Genomic DNA, 26,117 nt, shown 5'->3' with positions numbered 1-26,117 from the left:
TGATTCTGCCACCTAGTGAGAGTTAGGGAAAGTACATTAAAAGCAATTGTTTACAACATGTTCAGCATCAATTGAAGCTACTGCACGGTTTTATAATAAATGCTATCAACATCTCTAATTTCTCTTAAATAGTATGTATAGAACTGGAGTTTCATTTCGTTAAGGTATAAAACCCACTGTTGAGTATGTATAGTACCTAGTCAAATCAATAACCTCTTATTACAATTATAGAATGTTACCATGAAATTCAGTTAATTTTAATTGTGTTGAAGTCAGGCTAAAGACTCCTTGGTCTCAATGGGTTTCTGCAGCTTAATAAATAATAACATTACACTTAAAAAAAAAAAAAAAAATATATATATATATATATATATATATATATATATATATATATATATATATATATATATATATATACACACACACACACATGCAGAGGCATAAACTGTAAACAGTATTCAAACACATTGCCTTCCTATTTGGAGAATTGAAATAGTTCCAAGACATTAGAATTAGAATCTCAATTAAACATGCAGAGCAAAAAAAAACTGGCTTTGAAGTACAGTACTGCCAAAACAGTCAAACAAGTTCTGCTGAGCATAGACCAGCAGTTTGGTACGATTCGCATCATTCTATAGGTCAAATTGTTTTAAATTCAAAAGAACACTGAATAATCGTCATCTTACATTACAAATGTTGCGTTAAATGCATATTGCACTACATCACAACAATGCAAGAGCCAATAAATAAAACGTCAACCAGGGACAGGGCACGGAGCTACAACAGTGCTTCCTCACTCGAAAGTACCGGTACATTCTCAGGAATTTCACAACATACTTATGCTAAAACAGACGAATCTGTTTACAGTTTTTATAAAATTACAAATACAATATACAAGCTGATACACATACCTCCAGACTGTGGCTGATAAGTCCCTAAAATCTCAGCAAGGCGCTGAGCTCTGATTAGATCCATTAAACCCTTCACTTATGGTCTTAAGATAACAGCACCAAATCCTGCTGTTGAAAAATGTTTTTATTGCAAAATACTTCTTATAATAATTATAGTAGTTAAAGCCTTTATTTGAAAATTAATTGAGTCACATGTTTTACCAGACACATTTTACAATAATTTTATGTTATGGTGTAGCGGTTCTGAGTCATAATGCTGAGCAACCAAAAAGCAAAAAATAAAATAATAATCCTTTAATGAGTAGTAGAGGTATCATGTTGGCACAGCTTTAGCACAGCCCATTAAGAAATCCCTTTTGCGTTTGGGGAAACTTATAATAGAAACATTTAACAAATATTAGAAAATGGATCAGAAATTTCCTATAACCCAATTGGTCAATACGAGGTCCTTCATCTTTGACGAAAGACCTTGAATGTTATCGTCAAATTGTGTTTAATCACTGTTCCAAATCAATCCATCGGAAAGTACATATATAGGAGAAGTATTTGACCTTGTTTACTACTTGAAAGAAAATCTGTTCTAGTACATCACACCCTCTGAATGTTGTCTGTCAATGTAAACTTAAGTCTGCTTCCTCGCTGTCCTATAAGATCAATCTATTTAAAATTAGCATAGCAAATAAAGTCTAAAATAAATAAAAATCGAGAATAGTGTTTGCTGTCAGGCACAATACAGTAACCACAACAGCATAGTCTCCGGTTTGGATGCAGTTTGATGACTTAACAACTTTTTTTCAGTATATTATAACAACACAGGCATGGTGTTCTCTTATGAATAAACTATGAACACACTGTTACTGAACAAACAGCAGGATCAGCATTAACACTTGTAGACGACTAGATATTTTCAATTACTAAAACTTAATTTTGCTACTAAATTAGAAGACATAACAGTAACTTAAATACTGAGACTTACGGAAATACACGAACTGGCAGTCAAGTCCCATTTTAAAAATTAAAAAAAGTTAGCTGCACTTATTCATTTTACATGTTTTACAAACATGTTCGCAAGCCACGTTCGCTTTGGTGTGCGAGGTACCTGAACTGAAGAACAGCCCCATGTAAGCAGAATATATATTTTTTTTAGTATTGAGGTATTACTATTGGAAATACTCATGACGCGACATCGTCCACTTCATTAGCAATAAAAACTAATGCTGCATAAAAATCAAGGAAGAAAAAAAAACACAGATCAACTTTAAAATGTTTTTTAAACATTTATTTTCTAACAGCAATAGAACCATCAGAAGTAGGCTTTACCATCCGTTAAGGCCCTTCTCGTTATGTTGAATGCACTTGCCTTTGGCTCAGGACATTTAATGACACAAAGCAGGCCTTCCAAGATGGTAAAATTCTCTTCTTCAGGGTTCTATTGATTAAAAATTACATTTAACCATTCTTGAAGACAGAAAAAAAACAAATAGTTAATTTCTCTGTACGATTTTATTTCCATTACATGAGAGTAGATGTTAAAACTTCACCCCGCTTTAAACTTGGCTCTCGCCAAGATAAGCACCAACTAAGATGTAGCTTTACAGTAAACTAGTTCGATCCATCTGCATCTCCATCCATTTGCGTTTCCTTCCATCTGATGATGTAGCTGTCCTTCTGCCTGGTGTTGATGGCTGTAGTGTAATGCTGGCTCCAGGGATGAGCTTATTTTGCCTCCACAGCGCATTCTGTACAGTATATTATGAATAAAATCTACAATTTTAGTATTAATAATCATTTAACTGTTCCTGAGAAGTGAACTTAAAAATAAATAAAAACAAAACTTGCTGTGTACTCTGTGCTTGCTGCCATACCATTTTTATTTTCTTCCCATCCCCTCTCTACTACAAGTCGGGTGATTTAGAGCTTGACAGGTAGATTGACAGCTCTTAAAAGAGGCACACCTACACAGAGCCAGTACAGCACAATGTAATGTCTCAGAACAGTCAGGAGACGTGACATCTGTTTCTTGTTAAGTGTGGAGCTGCCGACTGCCTGCCAAGTCAAGACAGGTTGAAACTGGAGGGTCTGTGTTGGAGAAAAGAGAAATATGGAGAGGGCTCTCTTTTCTTGTCTGAAGAATGTGTGGGTTGTGGCAAGCAGAGGGTGGGGTTAGCATAATTGGAAAAGAGGAGATAGAGCCGATATTGCAAACTGTCCAGATTTTAGGAGTTCAGTATTTACATGATCTGTTAATCTGTATTAGGGTTAGTTCATATACTGTAGTAGTAGTGGATTTATCTGTATAATTATATTTGCATGTTATTAATGAAGCCTGATTACAGTGATTTGAAATTTTCATGCCAGGTAGGTTCTACTCTCAGGGTCTCAATAGAAATGAAGGAAACAGTGGGCTTTGTTTCCTTACAAGGAGAACACTCCAGTTGCATATGCTGTAAACCAAGATGGCCATGATTAGGCAGGTAAAATTGGAACTTGTATAATAATCATTCTACAATCTTACAGTCATTGTAAACCCCCTTTTAATGCACTTGTAATTATTGGTATGTTCTTATGATGGCTGCTACATGAAATATTAGCATAGCCCCTTAATTACCATAAAATGAAACCTATTGCCAAGGCACTCAAATCTCTTGTAAACCCTTGTCAAAATAGAAAAGGACAGTAATATTAGAGGCGTTTTGGTTCATAATATCTATGGAGAAAAATACGGTCTTGTTATCTTTTACGATTTGATCATTATCCACCTCACTGCACACAGACTTTGCAGTTATTAATTTTCTAGCCATTCTGTTAGGAATTGAATCTTAAGCTACTCTGCGTATAAATGCTGACTCACAACACCTCTAAATGTACAGTGATTTGCATTATTTTAGATCAGTTTTTATACTGTTTTGATGTCTAAAGAGCACATCTTGTTTAATACCGAAATAATGCAAACTGTCATCAATATCAAAATATCGATGTTGGTGCCCAGAACTACAAAAAAATAATGTTTAAACAGTTAATTATATAGTATTGTATGAATTGCAGGTTTGGATAATCATATTTATGTATATATATATATATATATATATATATATATATATATATATATATATATATATATATATATATATTATATATATGTAAAAAATTTAAAAAAAAAAAAAAAAAAAAAATTTAAAAAAAAAAATTAAATATAAAAATCCACACACCTCTCTCTTTTTGGTCTGGTTAAGTATCAGCTTTCTTCCTATGTATGCTGACATCTCATGGAACACACTGGTGGGGCGAGTTAACATCAGGTACGACGAACATAAATTAAAGTTTCTGTTTGTCATTCTTGAGTCTTCTGTTAACTATACTCAATCATGTGGAAAACATATCCCTCAACATTGAGATCGTTATTAGCAGGAGTTAGGGAGATAAAGTCCTGCCAGCCATACTGATTTTAACTGTCTTCTCACAGGCCAGATACCTACCAGATCCAATATTCATTAATGCTACCCCTACTGAGTTTGCAACTGTCAAAGAAATTCTTCAATGCTCTATTTCAATAGCAAATTAACTTCAACCCGATGCTGTTCCAGTTGTATTTGATCAGGCATTTTATGCCAAAGCACAGGTGATCAGACCAACTAAGGAAAAAAAAAAAAAAAAAAAAAAAAAACAACAACTTGTGATCAGACTGGGGCAGTTCCATACCACAATGGCATACATGGCAGTGCTCGGAAAATGATATATGGATGCAGTCCTTAAGTTGATTCTGAGGTTACTGCTGAAGGTTCCATTAAAAAGGAATGACAACAGGACACCACAAAGACAAGACGGTCATGATTTTTCTCAAGTAGCATGCAACATAGCAAACCTTTAATAGAGATTTGAAAACCAAAAGGTGGGATCACTGCCTTCACACTCAATGCAAGTAAGGTTGTGTTCTTCTTGATCATAGATTCTGTACAATCCCTTAAGGTTAAAGTCCAGTGATTGTATAGTATCACTGGATTTTATACTTTCACTGCAACATACACCAATGAAAACTAATGCTGAAACATTTGTAAATTTTGTTTCCAGTTTCTTCTAGTTCTCTGTCAATTTATGATAGGGTGTATTATTTATGGAATAGATTGATTTTATATATGTATACATATACACATATATACACACACACAGTACCAGTCAAAAGTTTGAGTACACCTGCTTGAAAAAAGGTTTTTCATGATTATCTATGCTTTTAATTGTATAAAAGTGTCTATAAACACTTAATATTTCATTATATGATATGTGTACTTATATAAGCTGATAATCGGAACTGAATTGCATTCAAAAATGTAATTTTTAAATGAAAATGTAAATCTTGACAATTTCAATGAAATGGTTAACCAAAACGGGATTTCAGTCTGAAGCCCAAGTCAGTTAAAAGTCTGAAATGTGTATAACATGGTGTTAGAACACTGGCCCAAGTATAAAAGTGTCTTTGGATGTTCTCTGGGTTAACTAGCATGTTACCTAATTAACCTTTTGTCACCAATTATTGTTAACAGGTGAGGGCCCACGATTACTATAAATATAGGCAGCATAGGCACAAGTTTGTCATTCCTGAATGTAAGGGAGCAGAAAATGGCAAAAAACGCTCAGATAAGCAAAGAAAAAGTCTGTAATTACTTTAAGAAATGAAGGTCTATCTTTAAGAGAAATCGCAAGAACTTTGCAAAAGTCTGTAACTGCTGTGGCCAAGACCAAACGATTTGAAGAAACTGGCACTCATGAGGACCGAACAAGGTCAGGCATGCCAAGGGTGACCTTAGAATCAGAGAACAAGTTCATTCGAGTCACAAGTCTGCAAAACCGGCGATTAACTGCCCCCTGAAATACAAGATCAGCTAAATGCTACTAGAAGTACAGATGTTTCAACATCAACTGTTCAGAGCAGATTGGTGAAGCTGGCCTAACGAAGAATTGCTGCAAAGAAACCACTGCTAAGAGTGCAGAATAAGAGGAAGAGACTTGCCTGGGCCAAAAAACATAGAAACTGGATGTTTGAGGAGTGGAAGTCGGTCTTATGGACCAATGAGTCAAAATTTGAAATATTTGGATCCACCCGCCGAGTATTTGTAAGATGCAGAGAGGGTGAGTGCATGAGTTCTGCATGTGTGGTTCCCACTGTCAAGCATGGAGGAGGCAGTGTCATGGTCTGGGGTTGCTTTGCTGGTGACAGAGCTGGCAGTCCTTCATTCTTCAGCAAGATGATGACCCGAAACACACCTCAAAGTTGTGCAAGAACTACCTGGCAAAGAAGGAAAGTGAAGGGCAACTCAATCTAAAGACCTTGCCTGCCCAGTCTCCAGACCTCAATCCCACTGAACTTCTGAGACGAACTGAACAGAAGATTAAAAAACAATGCCACCCGCAAGTGCCCTACATCTCTGGGAATTGCTGCAGAAGAGCTGGGAAGACATGTCGGGTGATTTCCTGCTGAAACTTGTTAACCAAATGCCTCGTGTTTGAGACAAATATTATTAAGACAAAGGGTGGCTATTTTGAGGAATCCAAGATTGAAACAATTTTCTTTCTAATTTTCTTGAACACTGCTTTGATACTCCTTATGTTTTGTATATTGTAATGTGTTTTCATTTTCAAATATTTACAGAAACGCATGCAACGTAAAACATTATCAATTATGGAAAAAAGAAAAAAAGTTTCCAGCAAGTGTACTCAAACTTTTGACTGGTACTATAAGTATTAAGCACGATATCCAAAAACAAATATTACTCAGTGTATTTCAAGTACAACCAACTTTAACTGAAGTTAGATTTGTATATGTTATGCAGCTAATGCTAATCAGTACTCAAGAGTAATCTAAATGGTTAGTTTTTGGTATTTTAATTTAAATTATTTTTTTTTTTTTTTAAGGTGCAACTCAGAGATGGGTCTTGTCACAACGCAAAACATCACTTATTGCAAGGGAACGCTTCAAAATGGCTGGAAACAGCTCCTCTCTGTTCTCCAAAGTGAAAGACTTGCTAGATTCCCAAATCAAAAGGCAGAGACAGATGTACAGAACATCATGCTTATTATGCAATACAGCCTACCAGAAAGTTGGCTGTATTGCATCTATGATCCATGGCAATGATACATGCCATTACCCACATCCCTCCAACTTAATGGTCTAGCACATTTTATCCTTACAAAATTAATATTGTTTGCTGGTGCACACAAGTGCGCAAGGATTGACTTTGTAACATACTTATCCTAATATTAGTTGAGAGGCCAGACGTGCAGAAAGTGGGCAACAAGTGATGAAGCTCTATGGAGATGACCAGAAGACCCCTGTACAGTTCAATAAGTTTCTGTCATGTGGAGGCGGTTTTTCAATTTATTTTTGAACAGTGGAGTAAGTACACACCCGAGGTGTTTGGCTCAGTGACAGTTATCACCCAAAGCACTCAATGTCATTCTATTCTGGTCACAGATGGTATCGTCACAGAACTGTCAGAATTAAAGACTGACCATGAAGAAGCTAACACACGTCTTTGGCTTCATGCAGCTCATGCTTCTGCAGATGATTGTAGCTCTGTAATTGTTCAGAGTCCAAACACAGATGTAGCCATCATAGGAACTGGCCTCTCATACAAGATCAAAGCAACTATACTTATGCACACTGGAAAGAATGAGAAACGGAGGACACTCCCCTTAACTTCTCTTGCAAACGCACTAGGGCCTGCTAAGATAGATGCGCTCAATGGCTTGCATTGTGTTACAGGCTGCGACAGCATCAGTGCAAAGGGAAAAAAAAAAAAAAGCCTACAAAATAATGTAAGAGGTCCCATCAGTTTGCAAAGTAATGCTAGCTTTTGGAGAGAACTTTATTGGAAAAACTTGTCACCCATCAAGGAATGTATTTGTTGTACAACCAGAGTGGGCAAGATGTAAGCCTTGCTAGGTACAATATCTTTTGCCAGCACTTTAAAAGTGTTACTGCACTTCCCCCAAATGAGGACGCATTACTTTTACACCTGACACGTGCAAACTATCAGGCGGCAATTTACCACCGGAGCCTTCTCCCACAAGTTAAAGCTCCACCTCCTCCAGGCTATGGTTGGAAGGTGGGGAACTGATCATCCACTGGATAGAAGGAAAGTCAGCTTGTGAGGATATTTTAGAAATAGTCCACTGTGGATGTACAAAAAAAAAAAAAAAAAAAAAAAAAAAAAAAAAAATCAGCATGTGATGGCAAGAGCAGGTGTTCTTATAGGAGACAGAATCTTCCATGCACAGACCTGTGTGGTTCCACAAACTGTACAAATTTACCAACACAGAAAAAAGCAGTGGCAGAGAGTGGAAGTAACAGTGGTGAAGATTAACATTGCATTTTTTTTTTTAAAAATCAGCAATTATTCCCCCCTCCCCTTTTTTATACCCAATTTGGAATCTGCAATTATTATTCAACCTAGTTCAATACTGCAACCCCCACAGTAACTATACAGAAAATATTTAAAGTTTGCAAATTGAAAACTATTGTAAATGATCACAAACAGGGTGATTTTCCTAGCAGGTAAAATAAGAACCGAGTTGCAAAGTGATTTCAAAAGCAAGATTTCTGTAACCAAATCACTATATTTATACACTTAAAGGTTTAACAAGTTGACAGGTGACTCATTTTATACAAGTTCATTGAAACCTATACACTCAGTGACCCAAATCTGGTTAAAAATCACTTTGTGACCTGGTTCATATTTTGCACCTTTTGAAAATCAGCCTGAAAAGTGTCAATCTGATCCCTTGTATCTAATTAATGATGTGTAACTTTTGTAAAACCAAAATAGGTTAAAAAAAAAAAAAAAAAGATTTTAGGTACCCGGGAAAAAAAAAAAAAAAAAAAAAAAACAGTAACAAAACTGTATGCACCGGATTTATTTAAAAAGTGCAATTTCTAGGCCCTTTTTGAGATTTTTGTCAACTGCCTACAAATCCTACACGTGTCTGACAAGTCCCATTAAAAATCAATTTGATCTCAAACATGCTGCTCATGGAAATAAACAAGTCTGACTTCAAAATGCTTTCAAGTCCCAGTGGCAGATGGAAACATGGCAATAGTGTACCCTGTAGGTGTTAAGAAGGTTTTAGACGTACCCTCTCCTTTGTAGAAAAATTTTGCCATGTAAATGTGTTAATTGAATTCTGTATTTTAAAGACAAGTCTATATATCAGCGTTATGTGCTAAGCATAGCGTTAAGTGTTGTTAAACACTGAGCCCATGTCAGGTGAAATCACACAAAATTCCAAAGTTATATTAATGAACCACCAGACTGTAATGTCTTCAATTATGCTGTAACTATTCTTTTAGAAAAAAAAAATAAAATCTAAGGTCAAGATCTCAGTGGCTAAAACATGTTATATTGAAACAGCTGGCAGATCTCCTTATGTTTTGTAAATGACATCTGTTTCTATCCGTTTCAGAACAGAACATGTTTTGTTTCATTAACAGTCCTAAGCATGCACTTGGTTTTACCAGGTGCTGTTCTTAAAGTCAAGGTTAAGTAAACCATTAAAAGGGAAAACATGTCCCACGCAGAATTTATTGACATTTACCGTCACAGAAGGACAGCTAAAATGTCTAAACCATTATAAGGATTGTAACCCACTTGCAGTTGCATACGGAACTGAACCGTGAGTGAAATATATATTCACTGTTGAACCCCAGTCTGGGGAGATAAAGTGCTAGTTGGTGTTCTTCACTTTCACAAAGCTTTAAAGTGACTGTAGGAAACAAAATATTTCCATAAATCTTACCCGCTTTTCACTTCCATTCATCTCACATGTTTTGGAAGAAACGTGTCGCAGCAAACAGGTATTCTCAAACATGACTTCTGGTACAAAATAAAGAAAGTCGGTCATTTCATCTTGTTGTCAGAAAACAAACATTCTTGGAATAACCCATGAACAGGGTAGCTCATATTGTCACAGCTTGTGCTTTGAATGACCTCTGGATAAAAAAAAAGAGAAGAATTCAATCTCATGCCTTCCACTCCAACACCCTACGTGTATTTATGTTAAATGGACGCTCAATGGTGCTGAGATCTCATCATTTAGATTCGTTTTTTTTTTTTTTTGTTTTTTTGTCTATTCCTGTTTCCCTTTTCAATATGACATACAAGTTTTTTCCATACATTAATTTTTTTTTCATAAATTACATTTTTTGTGAATAAACATTAAAAAGTGCACATCCTAATACACTATTTTTTGTACATGTTAAATGTCTTAACCAGGATTGATTTAACCCTATCTAGACACATGTGCATTTTAATTAATCCCAATTCATAAAATTAGATCTTAAATTATTTTAGCAGGTCAACGCGTGTTCCCAGTTATGTGTTTTTTTTTTTTTTTTTTTTTTTAATTTAAACTGAGGACTGAATTTACTCTTTCTCATCCTTCTGAATACCCGCCTGTCTGTGTGTATGAACAATAACCCAGAAATATTTATAAATGTGTGATTTCTAATTTCACTGTCTGAAAGAGATGCACATTTCACCAGTTGAGCTACTCGGTCGGATGCAGTTTAGAAATAGTCGTCTAAATATTTGCCTTTTAAAATAAGTAACTAATCACATTAAAAACGCAGTACAGATGAAAATAAAATATCAATAACACATACATCTGGACAAAACATAAATACCAGCTAGTGTCAATAAATCACCCTGCTTAGAATTGGGTCCTCTGTGTCAGGATGACGTGTTTTTCAGCTCAGTCCTTTGCTTCCGGGTTTGCACAGTGTTGCCAGATAGGCGCGTCGTGGAGAAAATGTAAGCTGGCTTGTGTTTAAAGGTGTATTAATATTTGCCGGGTGAAGTGTGAATGTCAGCACACACTTCCCGATTTAATGTGTATATTCTTGTTTTTGTTAGGTCGAAGGTAACTTTTAAAATCACTCTTACTTCGGATCCGAGACTGCCATACAAAGTGTAAGTCACAGATCGCCAAAGTAATTTTGTGATGCCGCCTTGTTGTTTCATATGGAGACATAGTATAAGCTGTACACTCTACCCTATATCCTGTAATTGTATAATCCGGTTTCTAAAGTGGTGCTGGATACTGTGCTAAAAACGAGCTCTTGGATATGAGTTTCTTAAAAATCAGCAGTGTACAGATCCAGAAATACTGAGCTGTCATTGTAATCTCCCAGACCACCCTCTTGGTTTTTAGAATTGTTCTTAAGGGGTAGTCTGTCATTTCTAGTTTTAGTGTCCCCACCTTTCGTATATGTGTTGTTCAGTGCCAGCAAATGTGTATAGAATTGTGCTTATTGAGGTATCTGAAAACGGCCCTAAGTGTGTAGTTGCAATGAAGTTTTATGTTAGAAAAATATCCATTGAAGTTGGTGTATATGTTATATACATTCTTTCGTAGTGTGATGCATGTTTTCCATCCCCAATGGAACCTACGTTCACTTAAATAGAGAGAACCGTGTATCTATTTTTTTTGTGGTTATGACCGCCGGTTTTAGAACAAGGTATTAGAATCTGGTAATAAAAATAGATGTCTTGTCTGCCAAACTCTTTGGCTTGCAGTTTTAAAGCTGTATTCACAGGCTTTTATCTTATTTATTTTATTTAGTGTTCCCAGTGAGTAAGTTCCTGTCAAAAATCTTATTAATAAAAGAATATTCAGCTTTTTTTATTGATTCAGACCAATGCAAGATCTGTTCCTAAGAACAGTGTGTTTTGCTCTGTATTTAATATATTTGATGTTATTGCTATCTAGGTATTTTGGGATTTCATAGTTTGCTGTACCTGTAAAACTGCATAGAATCTTGTAATGTTTTTTTTTTGTTTGTTTGTTTTTTTGCAGTTGCCAACAATATAATTCTTAAATGTTAGGAAATGGAGAACAAACAAATGTTTTATGCTAGGAATACACTATTTGAAACGATCAAACTGAAAAAAAAGAAATAATTGAGCTCATTTCTGCATTTCAGACTTAGTGTTCCAGAAAGTACACCTTTCACAGCGGTTTTAAAATTTGCAGCAGAAGAGGTGAGTAAACTTTTTTTTTTTTTTTTTTTTAATGTACATGTAATGTACACATGTGGTCCTCACAAACAATAGAAAAGCAATTGAAAAGCCTCTGTTCATCTATATTCATTAACCACTTCTGGGTAAAAGTGGGTGCTGTGGGACTGAGCACCAGTGATTCACAGTTCTGTGACTGCAGCAGAGGAATAATCTGCAAAAAAAAAAAAATATATATATATATATATATATATATATATATATATATATATATATATATATATATATATATATATATATATATATATTATACACTGCATAATGCAAATTCGGATTGGTGTTACATCAGATGGGACTGGGCCACTATAAATTATTAAGCAAAGAAATAAACTGTACAGACATTTATTTGCACAACAGCTACTCTTGAGATCTAAGGTAAAAAAAAAAAAAAACTGTTTTAACAGTATTGTGTATGGAAATGTGAGAGTTCTGTTGAGTCCTTGATTGGGTGAACAATGCTGAACAACACTTCTGGGTCAGATGCCTTATTCTGGATTGTGTTAATGAAAAACTGTGCTTATATATATATATATATATATATATATATATATATATATATATATATATATATATATATATATATATATATATATATATATATATATATATATATATTTTTTTTCATTTCACAGCACCAGGGGTTGAGTCACTTAACAAAGGGCAAGTTAGAAGCAAATTCCCAGTGTTTGTTTAAGGGAATAATTCAGTGTTATCACTAAAAATAAAAATGTTGGATATTCTGTTATTTTAATTGCTAGTTTGTTGTAATTATTCATTGAAACTTTAACATGAGTTTTCATTCCTGAAATTAACAGATTTTATTACGAGAGGCTCAGCTAATTTGTTTTTTTACATGGACAAGTTGCATTAAGTCCAATAAGCAGAAAGTTTGGGGAAAAAAGTGACAATGCTAGAAAAATTTAATTGCCTCATCCCTCCCAGTCACACAAAACACACAAAGTAGAAGGACTGGGTTTTATTTAACAGTGAACAGAATCAATCAATAGTTGATTAAGAGGGGCAGATATAGCCTTGTAGCTTGACAGGTTTACTAAATTCTTCAAGGTAAATTAAAGGTTTCCTGTGACCCCATCTCACCTGAACCTGAGGAAACATTCCTTTCAGTGCAGTTTGGAACACATTTGCTCATGAAGTACAACATACTAAGAGAATAGCTTCGAGCATGTTTTTTTCCACTATTTCTCTAGAAGATGAATTCAGTTCCTGATATACAGGTGTTTGTTTGTTGCATCACAGGCACGAAAGCATTACCAACTGTTATTGCTGCTTTGTGGAATTCTGATTTGTTTCTTGTCATTCTTTCAGTTTTCTGTCTGCTGAACCCCAGAATTTTAAAGGACTTGAGTACAACCTGTCAAGTTTCTCTGCATTTGTTACTGTTTTTCTACCAAACTGCATCAATAGTTACAATAGCCTCCATCCAATTCTGCAAAGTCAAAATATGTTTTTTTCTTTTGTTTTATTTTTATTATATACAGTGTACAGCATTTTACAGTTATTTTTCCACGTATAACATCTTATCCCATGATGGCTAACTACAACACTGCTGCAGCAGGGTGATCTTAGTTTCATACCCGATGTGTTGTTTTTTTGGGGGGATCACTGAAAAATGAATACATAAACACATTGCCATGAGATTTACTGTCTGTTTTATTTTAAAATAACAGTATTGTACAGATACTCATATAAGCATTTAATTAATATCATTAGAAACATATTTGTCAATCTTCATGTTTTAATATTTTCACAAATCAGTGGATTGTGCATGTCCAATAAATAGCTAATATCGCTTCTGTTCAAGTCTAGTAAAACAGTTATTTTTTAATACTGTTCAAATAAAATAAAAAAAATGTAAATATGCTAAATGGCTAACTAAGTTAGCAACACTAAAATCGAAAGAAAAAAAAATCATGATATTGTTTGCCAGGGAAAGTTTGTCTTTGAAATGCTTCTAAACAGTAAACTACTGTACAAAGTTGACCACAAAGTTGTCTCAAATAATTTTATAAATTTCACAACACAATTTTTTTCTAATCTGCCAATACCTTGGCGACTTTTTTTTTTTTTTTTTATAACTGTACTAGATTGCTGCTTTTAAATGTCAGGTTCATGTATTAAGAAAACAGTATCACTTATTTGCTAATTTCCAAAAATCATAAATAATACCTTGTTTAATAGAGTAGTCTGTGCATTGCCAGAGGCTCTCTTGGCAGCCATTACTGGGTTTATTTGTAACCAGTAGAAGATCAGCTTTTTCCACACCTAGCCAATCAGAAGTGACAGGGGTGGGACGTATTTAAAATGTTTGTGTAGGTGCTAGCCAGACTGACGCAAATTTCGTTTTCAGAAAGTTCATGGCTTTCTGTTTTACTAGCAACAGAACAAACATAGGAAAAATGAATAAATAAAAACTGTTTGTCCAACAGGCAAAGTATAACGACAAACCTTGTTGTCCCTCACACAGATCTTGTTGTCCTGGGCGTTGGGTGATATGAATTGCACACCACTGAATAAGTTATCACCAAGCTTGCGTGTTCATAAGATTTGTGGGATTTATACTTTAATCTTGCATGAGGATGCCTACATAATTAAAAAAAAAAAAAAAAAAAAAAAAAAAAACTTTGCTAATAACGAAATTGCAAAGGCAAATGAGATGGGGACAACAGTGGCCATGAGCTTCAAACCCATGGTTTGTAAATATTAATAGTGTTGTTTAGGGTGAATTAATGATGTTCAACTATGATTGTTCTTGCCTAGTTTAAAGTTCCTGCAGCAACAAGTGCGATCATAACAAATGGTAAGTACATGCATTTTTATCTTTTGTATTCCAAAATGAAATACACTTTTTAATTTATTAGAGTATGTAGCTTCGTGTTCGCTTACCCTATTGATGTTTTCAATATTTCTGAGAGGTTCGTATTAGAATTAGAATGGAAGAGCAGCTACTGAATATGGGTGAAAGCAGCTTGAAACAGACTTCATTAAAACAATGAATCGGGTACAATCGCCAACAACATCATTCTGTACTATGTCATGTTTAATACAGTGCAGCACCTACTGTGATTCCCATAAGTGGTGCTGTTTGATTTGAAAAGTTCTCAGAATGCCTCAACACAAGAGTACTTCTGAGCAATGCCAGCAAGAACCAGTCCATTCTCTTTTCATACAATATTACAAATACAAAGCCCTGGTAAACACTAAAAATAAACAGAAAAAGACCGTATTTAACCGTTACCTTTTTGTGTCGTGATGAGTGAACATTTTACAGAATTTATGTTTGATTTGAGATGATTGCATCACTAATTATTATTCATACTACTACTTTTTTTTTTATTATAGATGGAATTGGAATCAATCCAGCTCAAACAGCAGGTGAATTAGATCTACATCCTACTTGTTAATTGTATATATATATGTGTATGTGTGTGTGTGTGTGTGTGTGTGTATATATATATATATATATATATATATATATATATATATATATATATATATATATATATATATATATATATATATATATATATATATATATATACATATTGTGTGTGAAATGGCTGAAATGTCAGTGGTTGCCATCACAACATCTGTGATAGTCTTATAAAATCCCTGGCAATAAAGTTCTGTGTTAGTTCTGAAAATAGTGAAATAAGGCACCATGCTAAATCCAAAATACTTACCTTAAACCCCATTCTGAGTATATTGCTCAGAACTTGTGTTCCAGGGTGGCCAGATGAAAGAACGTATGCTGTGTTCTAATTATTGTTTAATTGGACTGTTCTTTACATTTTCCAGCAGCCTTCAAAGCTTTAGTATTTACATTTGTGTTTCCATCATTCCAAAGAAAAGCGTAATGGGAAATCAAAAGAACAGCTGGATAGAAGAGTGCTTCCTTCTAATCAAGAGTCTGAATAAAGAGACAAAAGTAAATGTGTTACAGCTGAACTTATATCCGGCAGCTGCTTCTAAACACATTTTGGCTGCTTTTGAAAAGAGATGCTTTTAATGATTCGCTAAAATAATAGTTAAGAAGTACATCTAGCATCTATTAGACTGGCAGTGGCAAGAGCATGGGACTTCATTTATTCATAATATCTGACCGGTTGAAGATGCTTTGTTAGGCAGGATGTGTAATATTTCTGATTTTCAATTTGACATTAAATGGTGCATGTTTTTTATGAGTAGTTTGTGGCAAATTCAAAAAAATATATAGTGTGATTCTATAACTATACTACAATACTCACTGGGCTAAACTTTGTTATATATTGATTACATCTAGCATACTTACTATATATTTAATAAATTGCAGATATAAGCCTCCGCCCATATATTTCCTTACAATAGGTTCAACAAATAACAGATAATTGTAGTCTTTGAAATATGTATTTATTTACCTGTAATTAACTACTGCCTGCCATGCTAATCGTATGCTTGTCGTCCTGTCATAGGGAATGTGTTCCTAAAGCATGGATCAGAACTTCGGATTATTCCCAGGGACAGAGTCGGAAGCTGCTTACCAACGAGGGGTTGATTCTTCAAAGAAAGGGGAACATTTTCATATAACATTTTAAACAATGTATTTATTATGGGACTAATCCTCCCCTGCCCATTCACATACAGTATACCGCACAGCTCTGAGTGTCCTTATCCGCAAATAATGTATACAAGAATCCAGGTCTCCAGAAGTTTAGAGACATCACACAGAAGAGTGAACCCTAAATAAATATTTAAAGACAGAATTGAAGAACCTGTTCCACATTCTGATACTCAACTACAGATTTTTTTTTTTTTTTTTCCCCCCAGATATGACTTTATTTGAATGGTTTTGATTTAGTCCAGATTTAAAGCCATGGCTATGAATTGCTTGTTGTAATCAACCAAAATCGGAAATGTGGTAAGATGGAGGTGAATTGTGCTGTGCTGTAGGCAACCATACTGTGCATTTAACTTTAGTCTGGTATATATCATTTTGCTTTTGTATTTAGCCTGCAAAATAAAATGGTAATGTGTTTCATTAAAGCTAGTGGATGTCTTTGAATGTCTGATTTATTGTTTATTTTTCAGATAGTAATATTGAACTGATTTGCCCTTTTCTCTTTGTCAAGATATTGTCGCAAATAACGCTGAATCAGCTAGGCTGGTCAGTAAAACATTGAATCCTTTTGTATGGAGAATCTCAGTAGCTAAGGCTCATGGTTCATCAACTGATTCAGATTCAAGTTAGGTGCCTGCTGATATGAAAAACAGTAAGTTTTGGCCCCCTACTGTATTCTGGATGAATGGCATCCCTTCTGAAGTGTCTACATGTGAGTAGAAAGAAGTGTATAGTAACAATGTGTACAGATCCAGAACTATTGTACATGGTGCAGAAGTAACCCTGACACATAAATTAAAACATAATCCTCTTATTAATTGTGTATGTAATATGTGCCAAAGCAAGTCATCAGTGACTGGGCTCAGATTTTGTCCGGCATGCTGTCATTTGGCTAAACACTGTAGAATCTTGTTTGAATGCAATGATTCTGTAGGTGTTTCTTTCTCTCATTTAAATGTAAACCCAAAAAAATATTAAGAGGATTGAATGCATGAGTGCACTTAGTAAAATGGGCGCATCTGGGAAAATCAGAATGTGAGGAAGGTGTCCCTACTAAGTGTGTACAAGTGTCTTGTAGGTACGAAGTCAAGGCCATGGCGACTCACACCTGTGATGCAAGACGATGGATTCGAGAGCCTATTATCGTGTTCACTGAGCCTACCCGAGTGGAACCAGAGACCGAAGTGGAATCTTGCTGGGAGTGAGCTGAAACCCCGGACACGGACTGGAGAATTTAAAATGAAATGTATTGATGCAATAATATGTGTTATAATCCTTTGTATTGTTTGTATAATCTTTAGTTTGGAAAATTGTGTAAGTGTGTAATCAAAAGTAATGCGTAATGCTGTTTTAATTCTTAATTGTGAAACTTATGTATTTTCTTTATATAAAATCATGCAGTAGAAGCTGGTATAGTTTGATACAAGTGGCCAGTTTTTAGGCAGTTTCTTATCAAGATGGGCTTGATTCTCAGAATTGAATGCAAGTTTCTGCAGCACCCTTTTTAGCTTAAGAAAATGTTGTTAAATGTTGAAATAAGGTTTAATATGCTTGCTTTTTACTATAAACTATTTGTGCGTGTAAGACCATATGCTTAACACTGCCTGTTATAATAATTTACATGAAATTGTTTCTCATCAAGATAGGTTCGCATTTAAAATAGTTAATAATCGTGTTCTATAGGGAGTAAACTGTCTAGTTTGACTCTGAGTTAAAATGATGATGCAACATAAAGAGATTTTTATTGAAATATAAAATAAGAAGCTTAAAAAGTAATTTTAAGAAAAAGAATAGAAAATGGGTTTTAAGAAAGTAAAAACTTTATAACTTGCTGTGAGCCTGTCTTGAAGTCATGCCAGAAAGTGGAGGGATAGTTGGCATGAAGAGCGAAGTTCTCTTATCAAACAGCGTCAAGGTTAGAGAGTGTCTTCTCGCCATAGAAAAATTGGAAAAAACCTTGATTATCGCCGGAAATTGGAAAGCTAAGTACACAGCTAGCGAACTGGTTTTAGCTGGTTTTTGTGCAGCTGAAAAAAATAGGAGGTCATCCGCAGTTCAGCTGAATTCGTACTGTTAGGAAACTCATAGGACAGAGACATTACAATCTTACACTTAAATAAAAAACAAATAGATTATCCATGGAGAGAAACTCTATATTGGGAAAAACATAAGATGGAAGCTCCCTATAATATCTGTTAAGCACATGCCTGTAAAGAGAGAAGGAAAACTAATTTGAAGAATAGAATGGCATGAGGGAATATATTATTAGACATTAATACATATAATCAATATAATCATAATAGTGTTGTATATATTTCAGACAACACTCATATATTCAAAATAATATTATTTTCTTTGTTTAACCTAGCATTTTAGATAGAGGAGGGGTCGAGAAATGAGCGGGTGAGATCATGATTGGAAGTGTAGACCAGGTGTTATATTTTTATTAATTGTTGGCACAAGGCTCTAAATTTTTAGGCTGTTGTGTGCCAAAGAGATAAGAATTGGACTTGATAAAGATTCTCCATGTATTCCTATGCAGACGAATCCTATAAAAACTCACACTTTTCACAAAAGGGTACCACATTCAAGACCTTTGCTTGACAGGGTGAAGTGGTCCATCACTTGCAGATCTCCACCAGACTGATTCCTTTGTTCACGCTTGATGTTTGTTCACTTTTCCTTATAATAGGAGGTAAGCATATTACTAACATTGTTATATCTTACATGTATTGGTTGCATTGCTATAAGGTTTTGAAACTATGTTTTGGTTTTAAGAGAGTGTTATATTGAATGAAACTGAAATATAGAAGTGGGTGCTTATAGACCGCATGTGTTGGAATTTGGAGGTCTGATCAACCTACCTTATTCCAAATATTAAAAGCATTATAATAAACCGAAGGAGCATTGCTCTGATTCGTAAAACTTAAAATGAATGAGTCTTGAGTGTCTTTCTTTCCGATTAAATAAAGGTTATATGGACTTACTTACAGCTCGTCCAGTGCTCTAACATAAACCACTAGGAGTTTATAACATCTCTGTCCTCCTGACGTCTCCCCTGAGTTAAGAGTGTGTGCAGAGTAAATAGAAAATAAATAAGACCGAATAAAAAGAGTACGTGAAAATCTGCGAAATGCAGCAGACATGGCAGTATATTCTACCTCTTATGAATCTTGTAAGATAAAAATCAGTGATTTATTCACCCACAGTTTGTACTTTCACAAGCATCATGAGTTATAATGCCTATTTTAGTGTTCCAACTAAAGGGTTTGATCTTTGCTGTTGATGTCAATTAATCTGACATAAAATTGACATGTATCCAATGTCTCCCCTCTAATTTAAAATAAAAAACAAGATATTCTCTACAAATCAAATATGAAATTTGAAAGGCACTGGAGTTTGAAATTGCATTTAAACGCAGGGCCCTGTTACAAAGTATTGAAAGGCAAGTGTATGTAGCCATAAAATATCTTATAATATCGTAAGATGCATGTGTCCAGAATGCGTGGAGATTTTTGGAATATAAAATGGTATTGCAGTTTTTCTTAGCTACTGTTAGACTTGCCACAATAGTGATTAAACAGTTTACACAAAATGTGACCTTTTTTTAACAGTAATATTTTATTCCCAAAATGAGTCAAATTCAACCCTATTCAGAACTTGCACATCAAAACTATTCACAATCCTTACATTCCGGTGGAATATAGAAGAAAAAAATGCTAACAACGACCGTGTTCTGTGAATGTCATACCTGGTAATAATGTTATGGATGGCGACATGTGCAATGATTTGGCACCCGGAATGGTATGTTGTTTTCTAGATTCATGATGTCATCATACAAGCATCATACCATATTTTTCTAGATTTTATAAAAGTGTTGCCTGGATGGGGTAGACCAGTGCTAGTTTGGTATGATTAACATTGTTCCATGGGTCAAAATGCATCAAATCCAAGGGGCAAATAGAATAATCGTCAACGTACTTAAACAGACATTTATCTCCTGTAAACCAGTTGCAAAAATCATATTAAGAAATATTACATATTACACTACATCAAAACAAAAAAAAAATGGCCAATGAAACTCAGTAACACAAAAAAAATGACAATAAGAGACCAGAGCTATCAGTGCTGTGCAAGATTCCTTGACATGTGCAGACTAACGGTAACCCCTCATTATGTTTACAAGGAACTATATATATATATATATATATATATATATATATATATATATATATATATATATATATATATATATATATATATATATATATATATATATATATATATACTCCCAAGCGATGACTATTGGACATTCTAGAAACAAGTTCCCTGAAGGAATGTGAGACTATAAGCATTGAGGAATGGCCCTGCATCTTTGTAGAGCAATTTGCAAAATGTCACATTGAATCCGTGCACTCTTGGTGACCCTCTTTTTTGCAGTGTTTTTCTCATACCCTGTATATTCCTTCATCTTGAGTGATTTAAGAGAAGAAAAAAAACACATTCCCAGAGACAGAGTAAAGGAGTATTTAGGAAACATCTCTATGAAATGTGTTCAAACAATGGAGGTAAAATGTTTCTGAGTAACATTATCCTTAATGTTTTTCTTTTGAATCTCTAATAAAACAACTAAATGAACCACAGAGGCTCCGACAAAGTGAATCGAGCTCCAAAAAATCTACAGGGAGAATTGGAATCTAAAAGAATTAAGATCATCCCTGAGGAAATAGATTGTCACAATAAACAACCTGGGTAATCTTAGCTTTTAAAATAATTTACTCTTAGGGCTCAGAAGGCAAAACAAGATAGATGTGATTTTTAGGCTGTGCAGACACTTGGATGTACCATAGTGCATGGCATACTGTAAATATATTGTGTTGCTCATTTACTGAAGTTCAGTATGTAAATTGATCATATTTATTTAAGTACAGAGCTCAACGAGTGTGCAGGGAGATAACAGTCTTCTGAGTGGATAATATCGGACATGAAGTTGAGGAAAAAATACTTGACCGGTCCTCTTGTTATAGCTAATATAATAATACAAGTGCTTTGGTCTTTCCTTGTTTTAAGGTCCTGGTCGGTTAAGTGTTGTTCATGCTCTGAGTCTGACTTAAAGAGTAAGTAGTGGGATTCAAAAAAAAATATAGCGTTATACATCCCCATGTGTTGCTACAACTGTTTAAATAATGTACCTGTAATTTTTATTTGCATTGTTAACATCCTGATAAAGTCTATTTCAAACCTCTTTTCAAAATGTCCACTCTAGTACACTGGGGTTTGAGATTTGCGAAAAAAAACAAAACAAACGTAAGTGTTCTGGCTTTTCTGTTCCGTACCACATCATGGATTGTTATTTCTGTGTTACCTGTCTGACAATGTGGGCAATAGCCCTTACACTATCCGTGCACTAGAGTGGACATTTTGAAAAGAGCTTTGAAACAGACTTTAAAGTTGTAAAAAGTTATCAGGATGTTAACGGTGAAAAGAAAAATGACAGGTACATTATTTAAACATAGAAACACATAAGGTTTTGGGAACCCTGCTACTTAATCATGAAATCGAATCTTCTCTCCTTTGCTGGTGCTATGCTGACATGAGACATTAAAAATGTACTGTATCATTTTATCACAGGATAACATTGTTTGGCATCAAAATGAAAGTGAGTCGCAGTGTTGAGATTTAAAAACAGTTTGATGTTTAGGCACAAAACAAAGGTCACATAATTTAGATAAGTTGAAGCCTTGAAGCAATCCCTGACAGTTATACTTCATGTCAATAGTAACATCTTTAGATCTGACACTGGCAGCCAATTAAATGAAACCAAAACAGCTTATGTGGTGTTTTGGTTCATCCAGCACCATTTTTCAAGTCAAGCCCTTTATCTCTGTTTAGCCTTGTAACAGGATAGCTTGGGTGGTGACATCAGGCCAGGAAGAAACAAACAAAACACAAAATAAACTAACACTAAATCCAACAAGTATGGTGCTGGTTGTAGAGCCAGCATGAGTAGCAATTGTTTTTTTTTCAGTTTTTTTTTTTTAACCTCCTCTTACTCCCGTTCTCTACTAGACACCACCCTGAACCAGAAAAGCTGCAGACTTTCATCTCAGTGACCATCTCCGATTTAACCATAAATTCATCAATTCATTAAATCTGGAGATGGTCGCCTTCTGCACAAGTTTTGTGGGATGGGACTTCGCCACCCATGCTGCCAAACAACAACAAACAAAAACATTGTGTTTTTACATAGACAAAATACATTTAAACCAGCACTAACAATAACAAAACATTAATTTTTAATAAACATAAACAATACTTTTCTCTTAAATAGTAATAAACATAATACATTTATATGCAGGGCTTAGTTCTGTGCCCTATTTACACACAGGCTACAAGCCTATATTATAGGCTAAATAGTAATTTGTGGAAAGTCAAATATTTTCACCAGTCTCCTCTTTTTTCTTTCTTTCTTAGGTGCCTCTTTTTGGACTTGTGAAACACTATAGTTTGATAAATTCAGAATTTGGCCTGAGGAATGAATTAACTAGAGATTATTTTACTTTTGTACATTTTTGTAATTTTGTACATTACCAGATTCCAGCATAGCTTTGTTTGTTAGAATTAGTTCATTACAGCTGGCAAATCCTGGGTCCATTAAATGCTCAGAGATGTATGGTGGGGCAAACATCTTTAATAAATTATTTTTTTTCTATTTAATTTTACAATATATATCTCTACTGATATTTTGAATTGTCACCACAATATTAGATATTATTTATTTGGATATATAATAGACTCAGAGTTCAGCAATTAATAAAAATGAAATTGAGAGCATGATTTTAGGTCCTATATGTTAGTGTGTAATTTCTGTACTAAATGACATTAAGGTTAGTACTATCTTGGGATTAAAAGGCTGTTGTCTGTCCTCTGCCAGTATTGAGACCGTACACTGTAGATATAAGCCTGACATGTCCCCAGTAAGGCAGGATCAAAGTGATGCTACCAGCGGTAAAAGGTCTCATGAGGGTTAATATGCAAAATGTTGCTATGGTCTGTTCCATTAAACACCATGGATACAAACAAAAACCTCCCCTTGAGGAATCCCTTCACAAAAGTGTCTTCTAATGAGCACAAGCTGCAGTTCTTGATGTCATCGTAATTAGAGATTGGTGCTGTTGCTAGGATTTTGAGGTTGGGGTTGCAGAGTTACTGTGACTAAATAGACACTTCATTAGCGCCCCTTGATCGTCCCAAACCACACTCACGATATGTAAATAATATAGATACATTTCTTCTTCCTTATTTAAGTATGTATCGTTAATCCATACTTTGAAACATTACATAACAATATATGTAGCAATACTAAAACCAACTAAGGAAATGCAATTTTAAAAAATCAAGTGGAAGTCATTCCTAAAGCTTTGAAGAAATTTCATGTCAAAGGTTTGTCATAGAATTTGTGCAAAATTATTTCTATTATGTTGACACCCTACACAACATAATACATTATTATAAATCACAAAAACAAAGAACACGAACTATATTAAAAATAAAAAAAAGTTATGGTTTTTTTTATTTGTTTTTTTTTTTTACTTTAAAACTACGTTTTATGTTTTTGCATTTAGTACATCTACTTTGTACACAATATGTACTGGAATTCTGACAGCAATTGGTTGATTTTTCATACATTATAATTTTAATTAAAATAGATCATAATTAAATGAATCTTTTTCACCTGTTTAATTACGTTTATTGAAATACTGCTTCTTAACACAACTGTAATTTATAACAAGGTAAATTGACTATTGTTATGTACTGGCCTAGGTTTATTTTGTATTAATTATGATGATTTGTTAAATTCGATCTATTAAGATTGCTTCATTGTACAAAGGGATTCCTTAATGTGCCAACATACTAACGCTACTACAAATTAAATGAAGTTCATTTTTTGGTTACTCAATTATTTTTGTATTAAACAGTGGGATTCAATGCTATGATTTTAAGGATGCTATGGTTTTATAGACTGACCTGAACAGACAGCTCCACTCGTTGCTGAGATTTAAGTGATTTTTCAGCCACAGTCGAGGTATGTATATCAATTTGTATATTGCATTTATAATTTATTTCCATAATAAAAAAATGACAGTATAAACAGGTTAACCTGTTGTTTTTTATTTTTATTTTTTTAATTTAGTGGTCACCAATTATTTATATTGGTTTTCTCCCCAATTTAGTAATGCCCAATTATTTTTAGGCTCTGCCCACTGCTACTACCCCTCCGGAGGGGCGAAGATGAACACACACTGTCCTCCGAAGCTTGTGCCATCAGCCGCCCACTTCTTTACACACAGCAGACTAACCATGCAGCCACACAGAGCTACAGCGTTGGAGGACAACGCAGCCCTGGCCCAGCTGCCCTGGGAGCTCCCGTCCTTGGTTGGCAAAGGAACAGCCTGGACTCGAGCTGGCGATGTCCAGGCTATAGAGTACATCCTGGCTCCATGAAAGAACGCCTTTATTGAATGTACCACTTGGGAGCCTGAGGTTTATCTATTTTGAGATTATTCAAAGAAATCTGTTGTGAAATTACTAACAATGTACTCTTCATGGGGACCCACTGGTGTAGTTCTGTGGCCTTTTGCTGGTTGGATTTTTATTTATTTTTTCCCATTGGCTCTTGTGATGTTTGTTCTGAAGTTCTATCATGTTTCTTAACACAAGATTTGCAATAGGATTACAGGAGATAAGGAAGTGCATTTATGTCTCAGTAAAATTCTGCAATTTCTTCCTTGCATTTGACTCATGGAACGATGTTAATCGGTCCAAACTTGGAATGCACATTTCCAAAATCTAGAAAACCATAGTATGATGATGATGTGATGACATCACAAATCTAGAAAAAGAACATTACATTTTGGGTTCCAAAAGTCATTGTAAATGTAACCAATCAGCACAGATTTCTGAATTGTAATTACATTTGAAGCAACTTATTCTTTAATTAAAACCATACAATTGTTTAAACAATTCTTTTATTAAAAAAAAACAAAACAAAAACATAACATAAATAAATCTGTTGGGTTTAAAACATCATGTCGGCTGTTAGAAATGGTACATATTCTTTAACACTAAGACCACATGTCTAGCTTTGTCACATATTTTGACAGAGACCGAATGATTCTTGGTGTTAGATCTTCCTCCTGACCTGTGAGGGCGCAGTGTAAAGGGAACAGAGTACCCTGGACTGGTTGGTCTGACAATTCATTCCCAGGGTTAGGTGGAAGTCAGCCATCTAGAAAAGGGGCAAAGCTACGATACACTAAATCATCGACCCGGAAGGGAAAACAATGTGGCATCCGTGGATTGGAGGAGCAGGTACAGTCGTTAACCAAGGGGTTAACCATGGTTGACAGTATTTAAGGGGATGTAGTGATGTGATCTGTTCCTTTGAGAATGGTTAAAAGCTTGTTTAACTAAATGGAGGACCATGCTGTGATATCGTGACTGTTTTGTTTGTCGTTAATAATA

At 34.7% G+C, this 26,117-nt stretch overlaps 1 protein-coding gene across 1 annotated transcript; it reads left to right on the top strand.

Moving 5' to 3' along the window:
- The first annotated feature begins 10,618 nt into the window (after positions 1 to 10,618).
- ufm1 (ubiquitin-fold modifier 1) lies at positions 10,619 to 17,036 on the top strand. The gene is made up of 6 exons (XM_041260283.1): positions 10,619 to 10,711; positions 10,814 to 10,870; positions 11,884 to 11,941; positions 14,756 to 14,795; positions 15,338 to 15,370; positions 16,447 to 17,036. Coding segments are annotated over exons 1-6 (273 nt in total). The 5' UTR covers positions 10,619 to 10,709; the 3' UTR covers positions 16,530 to 17,036.
- Positions 17,037 to 26,117: the final 9,081 nt, after the last annotated feature.

Source organism: Polyodon spathula, chromosome 9 (assembly GCF_017654505.1).
Source record: "Polyodon spathula isolate WHYD16114869_AA chromosome 9, ASM1765450v1, whole genome shotgun sequence".
NCBI lineage: Eukaryota > Metazoa > Chordata > Actinopteri > Acipenseriformes > Polyodontidae > Polyodon > Polyodon spathula.
The sequence above is the reverse complement of the archived record's forward strand: the minus strand, read 5'-3'. Positions and strand labels throughout refer to the sequence as shown.

Coding starts and splice junctions, on each gene's coding strand:
- ufm1 (XM_041260283.1), top strand. Junction 10,871..11,883: donor CCGAGACTGCCATACAAAGT/GTAAGTCACAGA, acceptor TCTGCATTTCAG/ACTTAGTGTTCCAGAAAGTA. Junction 14,796..15,337: donor AAGTGCGATCATAACAAATG/GTAAGTACATGC, acceptor TTTTTATTATAG/ATGGAATTGGAATCAATCCA.